Genomic DNA, 16,856 nt, shown 5'->3' with positions numbered 1-16,856 from the left:
TCTGTAAGCCTCATGTGTTACCTCACACATGCGAAACACACAAGTGAAAGCCAGTTATACTTACTTGTTAACGTATGTTACCTCAGAGCAGTAGAAAAGGTAGGTATGAATTCTTACAGATTCCAATACAGAGGTATAGTTATTCTTAGGTTTAAGAAAATTAGGATGGCTAGACATGGTGGCACGTGTCTTTCTAATCTCAGGATTTGGGAGGCACAGGGAGGTAGATCTCTGAGTTCCAGGACAGCCTGGTCCACGTAGTCAGTTCCAGGATAGGCAAGTCTGAGAGTGTGTCTCAGAAATAAATAAAATAAATTTAGTACTTGCCATAGGAAATTACGTGGAAGTCTCAAATAATGTAAATACAAGATATATTTTGGAAAACTTATAAGGGCAGATGCATTTTGGATGATGTTTTAATATTTTGTGTTCATTCTTTTGAAAGGACTCCTTAAGCTTAAAGGAAAAATAATAAAGTATTAGTGTTTTCTTATCTAGATCCCTCCTTCTCTAAAGCTTAGATTTAAGCCAGTCTTAACTCTACATCCTTCTCTTCTCCATGTGTCACATTGTCTCCTGTCTTCAACTCTTCTTTTCATTTGCCCTGTTCTCAAGCCAAACTAGAATAAAGGATAAACCTGAACATACTTGCTGTTTTCCAAATTATCTTTTTTTCTGTCTTGAAACAGGTGGTACTTAATCTCAGTTGTATACTTGATGAGAATCTAGAATCATCTGTAACACCTGTGAGGGGTTCTCTAGGTTCATTTAGTCTCTTGACATGCTTGTGGAATAGCTTGATTAGATTGAGGTGGCAAGACAGGATCCCTGTGGGTAGCACCAGAGCCTGGGATAGGATTCTGGACCACACGGAAAGGAAAGATTGAATTGAGTGCATTCTCTCTGCACTCTGATTGTGTGGTGTTGTGACCCCTGGACTGTATGCACACTTGAACAGAGCCAGAGAAACCCTTTCTCCCATAGGTTGCTCTATTAGAGTACTTTATGACATCAGGGAAGGAAGTAGACAAATCCCAGGTTCCACATTAGATCTACTATATTTGTCTCTCTTGTTTCTTAACTTTCAAATTTTATAACATTAAAATCTTTTTTTTTAATTGCAAGTAAGTTCTCTCCTACCTACGATGCCCTTAAGTTCAATTATGTATTTGTGTGCCACTTTAGCTAGAAGCTGCTGATGTGTCTACAATGCAGACGTCCTGCTCTATGCAGGCACTCCCTTCACCTCTGCCTGGTGTAGGTGAGGGGTGAGTCATTTGTCGGCTCTATACTTCATGTGGATCCACTATATATATTTCATGTGAGGAGAAAAGTGCTGGGTTTATTGGCTGGACCTAGAAGCCCTGGCTGTGAAAGGCAACTTGAATTCTAAAATCCAAGAGCTAGATCACCACCACCCTTTCCGGTTTGGTCCTGTACATTCTTGAAAGTGTTGTGAGGAGTGGAGTGGATGGGGGCTGGGGATGTAGGGGTGCGTCTCTGCCCCTTGCCTTTGTCCACTGGACCTGTTGTCTTCCTGATGCTGCTTTCAAAGGGTGGGGTCCGGCCTTTCATATGGCGAAGTCTAAGAACTAACATCAATATAAATCCTGTCCAAACACATTGGCTTCCATCTCCAGGAATTCCCAATCCTGTGTCCTGCAGGTGATTGTGCGTTATGACACTGTCATATGGTTTGGGGGACCTTCCCTATGTTCTCCTTGCCTGACTGAGTCTTGTTCAGCCAGAGTGCTGCTGTGACTTTCCCCGTGGCCATGAGGGCCACTACGCCAAGGTCACAGGAGAGGCAGTTGTAGAACAAAGGAAGCCAAGGGCGCCTTGGGGACCCTGGGGTGGAGAAGTCTGAAAGAATGCAGGAGAGGGGATCTCACAGAGGGAGGAGGCGGGGCTCCTGGGGTGGTTGACCCTAAGGCTGAGGACACTCATCCTTCATTTACAGAAGGGAGCGAGGACCCTGGTGGCGAAGGGGAGGTCACCGCGGGTGTGGGGACCCCGGGCTGAGAGGAGGGGCTGGGGACGGGTGGAGGTGGGGTTGGTGGGAGGATACCGCGTGGGACCCTCAGCCGAGGTGCTGGTGATCGGGAGTGGGGGGAGGAGCGGGAGGACCCGGCTTGGTGAAGACCCCGGGGCTGTGGGGAGGAGCTGGGTACCGGGTGGGGGTGGGGTTGGAGGACACGCGTGGTGGAGTCCCATCTTTGAGAGGAGGAGCTGGGGACCCAGGTGGGGAGAAGGCAGGCACCGCCGACTGAGGACCCCCGGCTGACGCGCAGCGGAGGAGGGGAGGGGGCGGGACCGCGGCTGGGCGGGGCGGCGCGGAGCAGCGGCTGACGCGGAGGGCCGGGCCGGGGGCGCAGGGAAGGGGCGGCAGCGAGCTCGCCAGGCGGCCAGGAACCCGGGTGGGGCCGGGGCCGGGGCCGAGGCGGCGGCTGGCCAGCGGAGCTCGGGCCGGGCGCAGCGCGCCGGGTGAAGGCGGCAAGGCGGCAGGCCCCGGCCGAGGCCCGCGGAGCCGCGCAGCTGCGGCCGGCTGACGTGAGCGGCGTGCCGGTCCCAGCCGGCGGCGCGCTGGCGGCCATGGCGGTGGCGCTGGCGGGCCGCGGGGCGCGCGGCGGCAGGGGCCGGCCCCCGGGCGGGCGGGCGGAGGGGGCGGGGCCGGGGCGCCGGGCGGCCCGCGCGACAGCGGCGGCGGCGGCGGCGGCGGCTGGGACTAGGCGACGGCGGCGGCGACGGCGGAGGCGCGGGGCGCTGGGGCTGATGGCAGGGGCCGGGCCCGGGGCGGCGCTGTCCCCGCGGCGGTGCGACAGCGACCCGGCCTCCCCTGGAGCGCAGTCCCCGAAGGTGAGCGGAGCGCGCTGCCCAACGGCGGCAGCGGGCCGGGCCGGGCTCGGGAGCGGAGTGGAGACAGGGCGGCGGGTCCTGGAGCAACAAGTGCGGCGGACAGTGGGCGCGGACCTGGGGGAGACCTGCGCGGCGGGGTGGGAAGTTGTCGGGGAATAGTAGGGACCGGAAGACTCTGGAAGAGTGGTTGAGACGAAGCGCCCCCAGCCTGGGAAAGTCGGAAAAGTTGGCGGCCTTTGGGGATCTCAGTCGGGGAGACGCTGAGCGGGACGTGGGCTCGGGGTCCCGAGTTGGCAGAATGTGGGTTCACACCCACAGACCCGGCCAGCCCAGGTGGCCTGCGCCACGTGCCCGTCCCTCCCCGTGGGGCCTCTGACTGCTGGTCAGTGGCCCAAGTTAGAGCAGCTCCGGGGGTTGCTGGCTCCCCGTCCTGACCCAGGACTGTGCGGAGGAGGGGGAGGGCCTCACCTGGAAACGGTTGTGGTTGTGAGCTGGTAAACTCTGTGTCAACTTCCGTTATTGTTTCTTTTCAAGTGGATCATTGTTTTTAACTAAAAGTGTTGACATACAGAAACCCTTTAAAGGTCCACAAATTAATAAAGTAGTGCCTAAAATGCACCAGTGCTTAAAATGAACGGTGTCAAGCAAGTATGGAATAAGAATACAGTGAAAAATAAATATTAAGAAAATTGATTATCTTTCAACTTCTACTTGATTGTTAGTTTTAAAAAGGAATATTAAGTCTGTTTACTTGACTTCATTTTTTGATGAATGAAAAGGAGAATGATTTCTGTGTTTTCTTTTTTAATTTGGGAAATAATTTTAGTGAATTCCTAGGTGCTAGAGACAGAATGAAATGTAAAATCACTGCTAATCACAACGTTAACACATATCAGACAGTTATGTGCTAGCCCTTAGTGTGCTTATGTATTTTCACTGAATCCTTGCGTCAGCCATCTAGGTTTTCTGACTGGGAGAAGCTTGCAGTATTACCACACAGCTGGTGGAGAGCAATGCCCAGTAAGACTCCAAGCAGCCCACAGTGCAATGCTGACTTGGCATGCTGGCCTGTGCTGCCTTTTTATTCTCTTTTGCGGGCCCTTATTGAAATATATAGTAAGAGTAGTAGTGTTAAAAAATATATAAGTTTAAGCCTTGAGTAATATGTAAATGAATTGTTTTAAAAACATTTGATTACTTATTTCCTTAATGGAATGGCTCAACAACATATATCTCCTACGAGCTTATCACAGTGTGCTGAATTTCTGCCGTAGAAGAAAAGGAATGTAGTTAGACTTGGTAACCTTTGTCCAGTCCTTCTTCATCTCCAAAGTAGCTGATTAGAATGTGCTCCTGTGGGCCAGTTGTAAGTGGAAGGGCACTATAAAATTTGCTCATATTTATTTATTTCCCAGCTCAAATAAGAAGGCTTGCTTTGATTTTAAAGTGGTGTGGCTATTAAAAAGCAGATGTTTGAACACAACTTAGTTGGTAAGAAAGTGAAAGCAGAGTACATTTTAAATATAGTCGAGAATTTAATTTCATTTGGATTGAAGGTCAGATTTTAGTTTTATTCCATTTCTTATAACAAATTCTTTGTCCTTTTAATTATTCTAAGAAGTTAAGTTTCCTAAGGACACTAGTTAGAAATATGCTTTATTTGTTGATACTTAGGCGGACTGGGATGATAGATAATCACTCTGTTTTTAATCCATTTTTAAATTTTCTAATTTTTAATCATTTAAATGTACAGGATGATAATGAAGACAACTCAAATGATGGGACCCACCCATCTAAAAGGAGGCGGATGGGCTCAGGAGACAGCTCAAGAAGTTGTGAGACTTCAAGTCAAGATCTTAGGTACTGCTGCTTTAAGGCTCGGTAGTAACTCTTGTAGACTGTTTTTGCTCACTTCTTCTTTCCCTGCCCATCCCAGGCAGCAGAAACAGTTATTAAAAATTATATACATCAGCTGGAGAAATGGCTCAGAAGTTAAGAATGCTGGAGTTTGGTTACCAGCACCCACATCTCATAACCTCCTGTAAACTCCAGAGCATCTGATATTCCATTCTGGCCTCCACAAATGTTTGTGTACATATACACAAAGAAAACAAACAAATCTTTAAAAAAAGTCATATAATATCAAACTAGTTAGCACTTTTTACATATAAAAAATATAGTTCAACACATGGTATGCACTCTCTGATAAGTGGATATTAGCCCAGAAGATCGGAATACACAAAGTACAATCCACAAACCACAAGAAACTCAAGAAGAAGGAAGACCAAAGTGTGGATACCTCCTTCCTTCTTAAAAGGGGGAACAAAATACCCATGGAAGGAGTTGCAGAGACTAACTATGGAGCAGAGACTGAAGGAAGGACAATCCAGAGACTGCTGCACCTGGGAATCCTTCCCATATTCAATCATCAAATCCAGACACTATTGAGGATGCTGGCAAGTGCTGGCTGACAGGAGCCTGATAGAGCTGTCTCCTGAGAGGCTCTGACACTACCTGACTAATATAGAAGTAGAGGCTCACAGCCATCCATTGGACTGAGTACAGGGTCCCCAATGAAGGAGCTAGAGAAAGGACCCAAGGAGCTGAAGGATTTTTAGCCCCTTAGGACCAACATCAATATGAACTAACTAGTACCTTCAGAGCTCCCAGGGACTAAAGCACCAACCAAAGAGTATACATGGTGGGACTAATGGCTCCAGCAGCATATGTAGCAGAGGATGACCAAGTCGGTCATCAATGGGAGGAGAGGCCCTTGGCCCTGTGAAGGTTCTATGCCCCAGTATAGGGGAATGCCAGGGCCAGGAAGCGGCAGAGGGTGGGTTGGTGAGCAGGGGGAGGGGGGAGGGAACAGGGTTTTGTTTTGTTTTTTATTTTATTTTATTTTATTTTTTGGAGGGGAAGCTGGGAAAGGAGATATCATATGACATGTAAATAAAGAAAATATTTAATAAAAATAAAATGCAACATTAAAAAAATAAAAACACTTAAAAAAAAGTATAGTTCAGTGGTCCTAATTACATTTACAGTATTGTACAACCATCACTCTCAGCCCTTTCCAAAACTTCAGTAACTCAAACTGCATAGCCCTCCAGTACCTCCTAGTCTTTTCTGCCCCTAGCTGCTGGCTACCACAGTTCTGCATACTGCCCCTGAGTGTGAACCATACAGTACCTGCACTGTGTTACCTGGCTTATCCATAACCATATTATCTTCAAGGCTCATCTGTGTTGGAGCTCCTTAAGTCTGAACAGTATTCCATTGTATGTTCTGCTACATTTTGCTTATTCAGCTGCAGGCTGGGATAATTAATGCTGAAGTGAACACTCCTGTTCTTAATACCCTGCTATATAACTAGAAGTCGAAAGCTGAACCACATGGTAATACTGTGTTCAGATTTTTAAGAACATCCCATACATTTCCATAGCAGTAGGACCATTCTGCATTCCTACCAATAATATACCTTGTAACATTATTTTTGGTTTTTGCTCATTTTGATGATAGGCATACAGAAAGACATAACGTAACCACCCACTGTGATTTTGTTTTGTATACCATGGTTGGTAGTGTTTGTGAAATATTTTTTAGGTGCTCTTTGACTATTTGATTTATATTTTTGGAGAAATGTCTGTTTACTTCTTTGTTCACTTCTCCACCCCTCCCCCGTTTTTGGTTTTTGAGACAGGGTCTTACTACGATCCTCTGACTGTCCTTGAACTCACTCTGTAGATGAGGCTGGCTCACAGTGCTAGGATTAAAGATGTGCACCACTATGCCCAACTGTTCATTTCTTTTTTTGATTCTTTGCTGATGAGTTATGGGACTTATTTATGTATTCTGCACATGAATTCCTTTATTAGGTTTGTAAATAATTCCTAGCACTCTATGGCTCTTTTCCCCTTATAGTTGATAGTGTCACTTTTTAAAATTTAATCTTAATGTCTGTTTTTATAACTTTTGTTTTGAGTGTTAAGTTTAAGAATCTGTTGCTAATTTAGGGTTTTCTAGGCAGCTCTTATATTTAGGATTTTTAATTCATTCTGAGCTACTTTTTGTGATATGACAGGAGGTGAGGTTTTCTTTAGCTTTCTGTGTTTCTGTTCTTTTCTAGCACCAGGTTTGGGTGTTTCATGAGCTAGTTTTTAAATGAGTAAGTACAGCAAACCACTGTCACACTCCTGCCTCTAACTTAGAAGTTAGATGATCTACATTGACACGTTCATTACAGACTTTACTACTCAGGATTGAAGTTGAGTGCAGTATACTGAAACTTCCAGATAGATCTGTTCTTTGCTTCTGGGTTTGTAAAGTATAAAGAAATAAAATTATAGCTTATTGTCCAGTTCATTGAGAAAGTGGTCCTTGAAATTTCTGCTTTTCTAGTTCTCTTGTGACTTACTGAGCTATAGGTAAGGATCAGAAGTTGCTTAAGTTGTATCTGGTATGCATGAAGTAATTATAGTGAATGTTAAATTAAAAAATACTTTGGTTTCTTAGACCTAGTAGTTAGGAGTCTTGAGTTTTAAATTTTAACTTGTATGTCTTTATGTGTGCGCACATGTGGGTGTGGGCACCTGCAGAGGCCAGAGACCATAGTAGATCCTGAGCTGGAGTTATAGATAAGTTGTGAGCTACCTGATGTTGTGCTGGGAACGGAATGCTCATCCTCTGTGTAAGTGCTCCTAACTACTGAGCCATCTTTCCAGCCTTAGGTTCTTTGCATGTATAGAAATTGCCATGTATACGTGTGCATGAATAGATATTTAGTGGATTTTTTATGTGAAGTGTTGGATCATTATTTGTCTTCCTTTTACCCATTTTGTAATTTTTCTCCATAAGCACAGCAGTAATAAAAAGAATTGCAATTCTTAAAATTTTTTAGAAAATAATTTGAGATATAAATGTGATTGAAATTTAATAAATGCCACATATAAGGCATAATGTGTGTTTGTGTCTCAGCTTCAGCTACTACCCAGCAGAAAACTTAATAGAATACAAATGGCCACCTGATGAAACAGGAGAATACTATATGCTTCAGGAGCAAGTCAGTGAATATTTGGGTGTGACCTCCTTCAAACGGAAATATCCAGGTACTTACGGCTTAGTGTATTAATGGGTGACATCAGACTTAAAACAGGGACAAGGTGTTTATCCGGGTCTTGGTAATGAGCAATTTCTCTTACATCCTTGTAAAGCACGTACACTTGCTGAGTTTAATTTATGATTAGCACTCAGTATCCTACTATAGAGGTAGCATGCTTCCATGTGTCAAGAATAAGTAGTAAGATTATAGGTGTGTAGCATCATACCTATTTGAGGATAGTTTGAAAAGAAAAATCACTTTATAGCCAATGTTTTTTAATTTAAGCTGCTGCTCTGTGACCTCAGGAATAGACTTAGCATCTACACCGAGCCTGAATTGTAGGAAGCCATTCTTGACGAGTTGCCCTAATGTAGTTAATGCTTAACTTTGGATTGTTCTAGTTTTTAGTTTTTAAATGTTGAGTTCTTGAATTTGTAAGATTTGTGTGTATTGTGTGTAGTTACAGAATAACACTTAGAATATTCAATAACAAATATGCTTAAAATAGTTTCTTTAAGTTTTTAAAAGTTCTAAGATGTATAGTTTCAGTTTTTAATAGTTGTTTTGTTCTGCTTTTGGAGATTTAGAGCGACGAGATTTATCTCACAAGGAGAAACTATACCTGAGAGAATTAAATGTCATCACGGAAACACAGTGCACACTAGGTAATCAGCACCTGTGATGTCTTCTAAGCTCAGCATTTGTAGGTCGATAATTAGATAAATGACCCATCTCCTAAAGTATTTTACAAAATCAATAAATTATTTAAATAAATTGTTTATTTCATTTTTAATCGTTAAAATGTCAAAGGCATGATTAAATCTTTTATACTACAGTATAATTTTTTTTAAATTTATTTATTATTATAAATTATAAATTTAATATAATTATAAATTATAAACAGCTGTAGCTGTTTTCAGACACTCCAGAAGAGGGCGTCAGATCTCATTAGTGGTGGTTGTGAGCCACCATGTGGTTGCTGGGATTTGAACTCAGGACTTTTGGAAGAGCAGTCGGGGCTCTTACTTGCTGAGCCATCTCTCCAGCCCCAATATAATTTTCTAATGATGACTTTAACAGAGTTGTCAAATGTTTGAGTTTTGGGTATAGAATTTTTATCTAAGTATAGATCTTTATCATCTATAGTACTGGGGATTGAACCTATAGATTCTTGTCAAACTTTTAGTTCCTTATAGCATATGCTTTATTGATAATTTATTTTTGGTGTGTGTGTCAATGTCAACAGGCACTTCCCAGTATAAATTCATCATAGCAGTAAGAAAATCTGATACTGATGTTGTGAAAGTTACATGGCGTGTATAGACTGGTGAATGTTTTGAGATGTTGACTCAGTAGTATTTCTGATGTATAGATTTGGAGACTAAGAAATATATATTGAGAAATAATTTTTATATACTCTGTATTATTTGTTAGTGGCTAGTATATACCATTCATAATTATTTCTAAGTATATTCTACAATTTACATAAATAGAAAAGAAATTCATTTGACTCAAGAATTGATTTTTTTTATAAGATAACCTTTAGTTTTAATTGCTTGATTTTATTAGGAAGAATAACTTATATTTACAATGTATTAATTTTGCTTTGATTACCATAAAATAGTAAAGAGAAGCTAGTTTTGAAAAAGTACCTGTGTTCACTTGGCCTTAAAATATTTACTTTCTCTTGGGGGGGGGGTCTAAAATAGGTTTAACAGCATTGCGCAGTGATGAAGTGATTGACTTAATGATAAAAGAATATCCAGCTAAACACGCTGAATATTCAGTTATTCTACAAGAAAAGGAACGTCAGAGAATTACAGATCATTATAAAGAGTATTCTGTAAGTGATTTCAGGTGATTGATGTCTGTCTTGGCAGGGGGGACCATTTTATAAAACTATGTATGACTTCTAACTGTAATATTTTCCTTTCAGCAAATGCAACAACAGAGTACTCAGAAAGTCGAAGCCAGCAAAGTGCCTGAGTACATTAAGAAAGCTGCCAAGAAGGCAGCTGAGTTTAACAGCAACTTAAACCGGGAACGCATGGAAGAAAGAAGAGCGTATTTTGACTTACAGACACATGTAGGGTGACATAGTTCAGGAGTATCTGGGTCTCCTTTGTTACTGCAGAATGGCCACCAGTCCATTATTACTATTACTATTATTATTATTATTATTATTATCATTATATTGTTATGGTGCCAGCTGTGTTTATTTTCTCACAGAAGTTAGGGTACCATTTTGATAATGAATTGGGTAATGCCATTTGCCTGCCTCCTACCCTTCCATCCTCCGACCCTTCTTGCTGAAACTTCTTTGCTTTATGATTGAATTTACCCAGCAAAATGAATAGTATGTATCTAACTCCCATGTCCCCAGAGTGTGTGTGAAAGCAGCACACTGAGCTTGTCTGTTTGGTTTTGGTGGGAGTCCCATGAGGTTACACAAATGTCCCCTACACTTCATAGAAGGAGCCAGGTGAGCTACAAAGAAGCTTCTATACTTCACAGAAGACCATGGTGAGCCAGAGACTCTACCCTACCTTTCTTAAGAGCCTATGCACATGGTGAATAACAGGCACAGAACTAAAGCACACAGCTGGGAGGCACCAACTATCCCCTAGGTTATTGCTACTGTGTTATTTAAATTGCTAGCTTTTCTATAGTGTGGAGACATGGATGTCATGTACACATGGGAATTCTTTTCTTGAAGCCTTGATTCCCAGGTTGGAATCAGTTTTCACATTTCTTGATCTTAACACAGGTTATCCAAGTGCCTCAAGGAAAGTACAAAGTGTTGCCAACAGACCGAACGAAGGTCAGTTCCTATCCAGTGGCCCTCATCCCCGGACAGTTCCAGGAGTATTATAAGAGGTAGTCAGTACTTTAATTATCATTGCTTTTTGAGCCTCCTATAAATGTATGTTTATTAGTGACACCAAACAATGTGTAGGATTTGTCTGCATTTTTTCTCTTGGGTTCTGTGTGAAGAACATCGTTCTATTAGAATTGAAGGCCTGTTGGTGAGGTCTGCATCAGTCTTTAGTGCTGTCAGTATGGCACATGGCCCACTAGTTTGGTATCCTTGGGAAGCTTTTGTGAAATGAGAATCCTCTCCAGAGTCTTTACTTGAGTGGACCTCACAACATGCAGAGTGGAGAGTGGCGTAACAGCAGTAGAGGAAGATAAAAGAAGGGACAGATAAGCCATGGCACACATGGCCACACCCCTGTAAGTGGAGTTACTTCCTGTTTCCATCTTAAATGGAACCAAAAAACTTTCAGACCAGGACAAATGGGTTGCTCTTGTTTCAGAATCTCTGCTTTTCTTCCAACAGTAAACCTCATTCTGGAGACCTGTTCTCAGAGTAGGTGTTCTGCAGGAAACATGATTTAGAGCAGAGCCAGGCAGAGCACTTGCTGTTATTCTAAATTGTGCAAAATTTTAACTTTTTAAAAAATTTTCTACCTAGAAATTTCTAAAAATCTAGTGGTGTTCTGCCAACTCCTATGTTCTGATATGGTGTTTTAGTACTGAGGTAGCTCCTGAACAATAGCCCCTTGAGACCAGGGGGATCTATGTGCAGCTCAAACTAGGGGAGACTTAAATGCTTTACAATGTCTTAAAGTAATCGCCGTTAAAAACTGTTTGCTAATTTTTATCTAATTATTACACACCATGCACTTGATGACATTGTTAGGTCATTGTGTCAGTGTTATGACATTGGCTCTCTGCTGAGCCTGTTCTATGACTGCAAGGATGCAATGAACAAGTCACCACAACTTGGGTGTGTGGCTGAGCAGGAGTATGCTCCAGACTGCCGGGGTTCCACTCCTGTCAGCCCACACATCAGTCATCATTGTTTTCTTGCTTTGAGGGTAAAGGGAAAGACTGACAAGTGCATAATCTGCATGGTCAGTTGGGGAAAAATGTTCTGATTGCTAAAATTTATTACTTATGCCCACCTGATGACCAAAATGAAATTCTCCCTACCCACATGTGTGAAGTATATGTGAGAGGCATAAAGCAGATTTCACAGCTTAAAGGTAGTTTTCACATATTTAATATTCAAGGAAGAATGAAAGCAACCTTTCTAAACTTAGGTACTCACCAGATGAGCTTCGGTACTTGCCATTAAACACAGCCCTATATGAGCCGCCCCTGGACCCAGAGCTCCCGGCACTAGATAGTGATGGAGACTCAGATGATGGCGAAGATGGTGGAGGGGATGAGAAGCGGAAGAATAAAGGCACTTCGGTAGGACTGTGCACTTTAATGGGAGAATCCTTGTGTTATTTGTGGATTGCTTTTCTGGAATGTTAAATTGAACTCTATTACCAGATTGCTTGAATGGGACAGTTGCATATATTTCTAGAAAATTTTCACAAGAATATTTGGTGTGTATTGATATAAATAGGTTTTGCATTGCTTTTTTGGGGGCAAGTTTTATATTAAAAAACTATTTTGAGCAAGATAGGCAATTGTATTCAATATTAATATTCTTCTACCCAATGTGCTGTTTATGCAGATTTAAAATACTGAGCAAAATAGACTGATCTTTGTCACGAGAAATGTAATTTTCTTGAACTAGGGCAGCACACATTACCTTGTGCTCCTTTTGCTTAATCTGGGGCTTCCTGTAGGAAAATGTTAGTTTACTGATATATTTATATCAGTATATTTAGTTTTTTATATCTGTATATTTAGTTTTTTCTGGGTGCCTTTGTTGTACAAAAAATTTAGTATATGTGCTGCTGAAGAGAGCACTCATACCAGAAATTTAGCTGCTAAAAAAGCAGGATGTTTGCTCTCAGAGTATGAGGGAAAGTACCTTTGAGGTGGTTTATGGTTGTGACTTTGTTCAGAAATACACATTAAGCCACAGCCCTTTTATATGTTACATTGTAGCCAACCCAAATGTTTGTTTTCATTGAGCAGCATTTTATTCCCTTGTCTACAACAACTTCTAACAGGTACTTAATCTTATGTGTTCCATGAAACAAAGTTCTGTCCATGTCCTATGTGGTGATGCCTCCTGTCAGAGAGGAGCTAGCTATGGAAGTTAATAATGATGAACCCAACCTTACCACACTGCGCTGTGGAATATAAATTAATGGGATATTTGAGGAAAGCATTTAGACAGCATACCTAGAATTTTTTCACAGATTTTGACCTGGCAGATTTGTTAACAGAGTTAATTCTAAGGACTTAATTAGATGTTAGCAAAATTTAAATAGAAAAAAAAAATGCTGATTTTAATGGTGCAGAATTTAGAAATAAATCTTTATCCTCAGTGGTGATACATTTACACAAAAGGAATGTAGTTTAAAGAATATGAGAAAATGCATGTACTTTACCAGTATGACAGCACACTTGCACACATATGTACATATAGTATGTGTGATTGTGTGCACATACTGATGCATACATTGTGATCACATGTGTACACACATGCAGTACAACCATTTTGTGAATTACACTGCCAGAATGAAGCCACATTAGGAGGATAATGGGGTATGTATGAGAGAGCCTGGGCCTCTGCAGGATATAAACACACCAAGAAACCAGGAAGGCGACAAGTTCATGTGCCCAGTCATTTCAGGATGTTTATCAGGTGGCTATGCATAGCTTAATTTTTTTCATTCACTTTTCATAATTTATGTGAATATAAAGTTGTTACCAAGCATTGAATTATAAAATAAATTAAATGGCCAGATACTGAAGTCTTGTTCCTTCAACAAATATATCATACTGTTGTGGGTGACTAGGGATTTGGCTTTGGATCTTATACAGTTTGAACATGGTTATGTATTTGAAGGACTTTCATAATTTATCACTCGGGAAAAATAAGTATTTCTATAAATATAAAACTATACATCCTCATGGTATGAAGATATTGAAGCTGTATAATGTAATAGTAGTTGAGTTGGTAATTCCATTTTTGATGATTTACATCAGAAAGTGTAGTACTTGACTAGGATACTTATAGAAATAGTTATTAGAAGGGTAAATAACTTTTAACATGGCTTTTCTTACTCTATTTAGAAATGATTTCTTAAAATCATCTTTATTTTTCATTTTTTAACTTAAATATATGTTTTCTGTCATTTAAAAAATTGAGACTCAACTGGGTCCTGATTCCAAGGAACCTTTGCTTTTACTTCTTTGCTACAGGACAGCTCCTCAGGCAATGTGTCTGAAGGAGACAGCCCCCCTGACAGCCAGGAGGACACCTTCCAGGGAAGACAGAAATCAAAAGACAAAATGGCCACTCCAAGAAAAGACGGCTCCAAACGTTCTGTACTGTCCAAATCAGTTCCTGGGTACAAGGTAGAAGAAAAAAGCCCCTGACTCGGCCTCTTTCCTGGCCAGCCTCCCTCATACCGTTAACTCTGAGCCAGAGGCGCTGAGCTTTGCTGCGCTCTGCCGCGCTCTGCCATCCTGTCTTGTGCACCTGTCCACTGCTTTCTTTCTCTGGTGGCTTGTCACTTTTGGTCATAGTATAGCTTCTATTTCCTGTATATAAAGAATTAATGGGTCTTTATCCTTTTAAGTAAAAACCAGACAAATAGGAGTTTTTAAAACATTCTTTCAAGGCAAAACTTTTTTTTTTTTTTTTTAGTGCAGGGCATACTTGTCTAGCATTTTGAATATCTGAACAGTTGGTGAAGCTTAACTTGGCAAGCTGTGAAGTAGGGATGGATTTACAACCACATGAGGTGGTATTTTTGTAGTGCCTTTCATTGAAACTATTCAGGCTTATTCTAAGGATTGTTGGATCCAATTGCCAAATTCTGCCAAGTTTGGGATAGAAAATAGGAATGGCTGTTACTTACATCATTGTTTTTGTATAACCTTTGGCAGATAGCTGGTATACCATTCTGTTACAAGGACTAAAACCTAGTTTGTGGATCTGATTATTTTTAGAGTAAGGCCATAGATTATCAGAAATTATTATTTTTAACATTTGTTTTCTGTCTGCCTCTCCCCTTGAGAAGTTGGATGAGAGGTGAGCAGCTATAATGGTGCAAGGGGATGTAGGAGGATCATAGAAGGAATGGAGGTAGTGCTCAGCTTTGTGATGTGGATGGTGACAGTACAGCATGCACTCCAGGTCTTGGCTGTATTAGAGTATGCATCCAGTTGCTATATGGAGGTTACAACTAAAGGAAGGTTGTAAGAGTCTCGCTGAGTGAGTTGTTAAACACCTGTGTGCTAACATTGGCATATCACAGGGAGAACAATCAAAGTGAGCTGTGAGTCACTGTCAGCCCCACTGGAACATTCTCACAATGCCCATGTACGATCCACTTACAGCATGCTTTTGTGGCGTAGCCACACGATTGGTGGCTCACTCAGCAAGGACTCATTCTGAGGACAGCTTCAGTAGGCTGCTGTGTAATTTTGTATTTTTTTTTAAATGTGTATAGCTTATCTATGCTTTTTAAACTAAAGATTTCAGTCACTGCTTAATAACTGAAACCAAAAAAACTCCAAAGATTACATTTCAGAGGCAGCCTGCAGGAGCCAGTATGTGTCACTGTCTTAGAGGTGCCAGTGGGAGTGACAGCTGTTGGTCTGAGGAGGCGTTTAAACAAGGAGCCTGTTTCATCATGCATTATAAATAGAGAATATTGAAACAAACATAATACAGGCTAGAACTGAAGAACTATCCATATTATCACTGATCTAGTGAGTAAATCATATAGATTAATCATAGTTAATAGTACTCAAGGGAGCCTCATATACAAAATAAACATTTTATAATCTGTAAACATTTTTAGTAACTAAAAATGTTTCAGGTATTTCAAAGATAGGAACAGCCAATATATAGATAGTATATATTAATGTGAACAAAATTACTGAAAGTTAACCTCTGTATAGAAAGTATTAATGAGCCAAGATGTGCCTAAATATTAGGGTACTTCAAGCTGACACTCACACACTTTAGAATATGGGAGTTAAACATAATGTATGTGATGTAATAGGATGACTGGTGCTTGCCTTCAACTTGTAGGACGGTATTGCTTGGGTTACATTAACCTGAAATTAAAGTATAACTGTTAGGCTCAGGCCTATATACATAATTAAAATCTATATTATGTTAGTGCTACCACAAAAGTTTCAACTCATTTTGTTATTTTTTTCAACAAGAAAAGTAAGTATACACAAGCCTTTTGAGGTGCTGAGGGCTGTTGGCTGAAGAAAACTAAAAGGCTGTGGCTGTGCGCGAAGGCGATCAGAGGGTCTAAGTGAGGCCCAGGGCCTCCCTTCCCTCAGTGCTGGTCTTTACTTTGTCTGTGAGGCCCTGGATGCAGGCTGTGGCCTGTTGAGCCTGGGTACTTGCAGGAATTGTGTGGTTTTGTGTGTTGAACTGTAGCATCTCTAGAAAATGCCACAGTGGTCTCTCCCACTTACACTGCTGCCCTATGATCTATTACCTTTCTTTCTTCCCCATCCTTCTTCCCCTCTCCTGTCCTCCTATATTTTTCTTTTCAACAAGATGAAGATCATTGGGTAAGAAAAAAAGTGAAGTGATTTATCACAACATTGTGTATAATTTTAAAAGTAAACCTTGCAGTTTCTTAGCGTCTCCTTTCATTATAGACATTATGTGTACTTTAATGATTACAGAACTTGAATTGCTCTAGAATGTGAATTAATTTGTGTTTTATTCCTTTTGGGTTGCTTTGTAAAGAGTCTATGAGGAATTCCCTTTTCAAAATTTAATATTGTGTGGTTTCTTCCCTGATTTTAGTAAAAGATATTAGAGGACTTACTCTGCTAGTATCTAACTTAAACTGTAAGTTTCTCTTTTACATATAGTACAGGTTATTGAAAGTTCTGCTGCATATTATAGCAGTTAAGATTCAATCTTAGACGTGAATTTCCTAGC

At 41.2% G+C, this 16,856-nt stretch overlaps 1 protein-coding gene across 3 annotated transcripts in view; it reads left to right on the top strand.

Moving 5' to 3' along the window:
• Positions 1-2,216: 2,216 nt before the first annotated feature.
• Phf10 (PHD finger protein 10) overlaps positions 2,217-16,856 on the top strand; it is a 17,751-nt gene continuing 3,111 nt past the window's right edge. Inside the window, exons 1-9 of one of the 3 annotated variants that reach the window (XM_031354701.1) lie at positions 2,217-2,241; positions 4,610-4,716; positions 7,834-7,964; positions 8,539-8,622; positions 9,667-9,800; positions 9,894-10,043; positions 10,725-10,834; positions 12,064-12,217; positions 14,135-14,290. In XM_031354701.1, coding sequence (XP_031210561.1) covers positions 4,664-4,716; positions 7,834-7,964; positions 8,539-8,622; positions 9,667-9,800; positions 9,894-10,043; positions 10,725-10,834; positions 12,064-12,217; positions 14,135-14,290 — 972 coding nt within the window. In that variant the 5' untranslated portion in view covers positions 2,217-2,241; positions 4,610-4,663. Of the gene's footprint in view, positions 2,242-2,579; positions 2,857-4,609; positions 4,717-7,833; positions 7,965-8,538; positions 8,623-9,666; positions 9,801-9,893; positions 10,044-10,724; positions 10,835-12,063; positions 12,218-14,134; positions 14,291-16,856 lie in introns of those variants that run through there. The other 2 variants (XM_031354700.1, XM_031354699.1) reach the window with 2 other exon arrangements.

The sequence above is a fragment of the Mastomys coucha genome, unplaced genomic scaffold (genome assembly GCF_008632895.1).
Source record: "Mastomys coucha isolate ucsf_1 unplaced genomic scaffold, UCSF_Mcou_1 pScaffold5, whole genome shotgun sequence".
Lineage (NCBI taxonomy): Eukaryota > Metazoa > Chordata > Mammalia > Rodentia > Muridae > Mastomys > Mastomys coucha.
The sequence above is the reverse complement of the archived record's forward strand: the minus strand, read 5'-3'. Positions and strand labels throughout refer to the sequence as shown.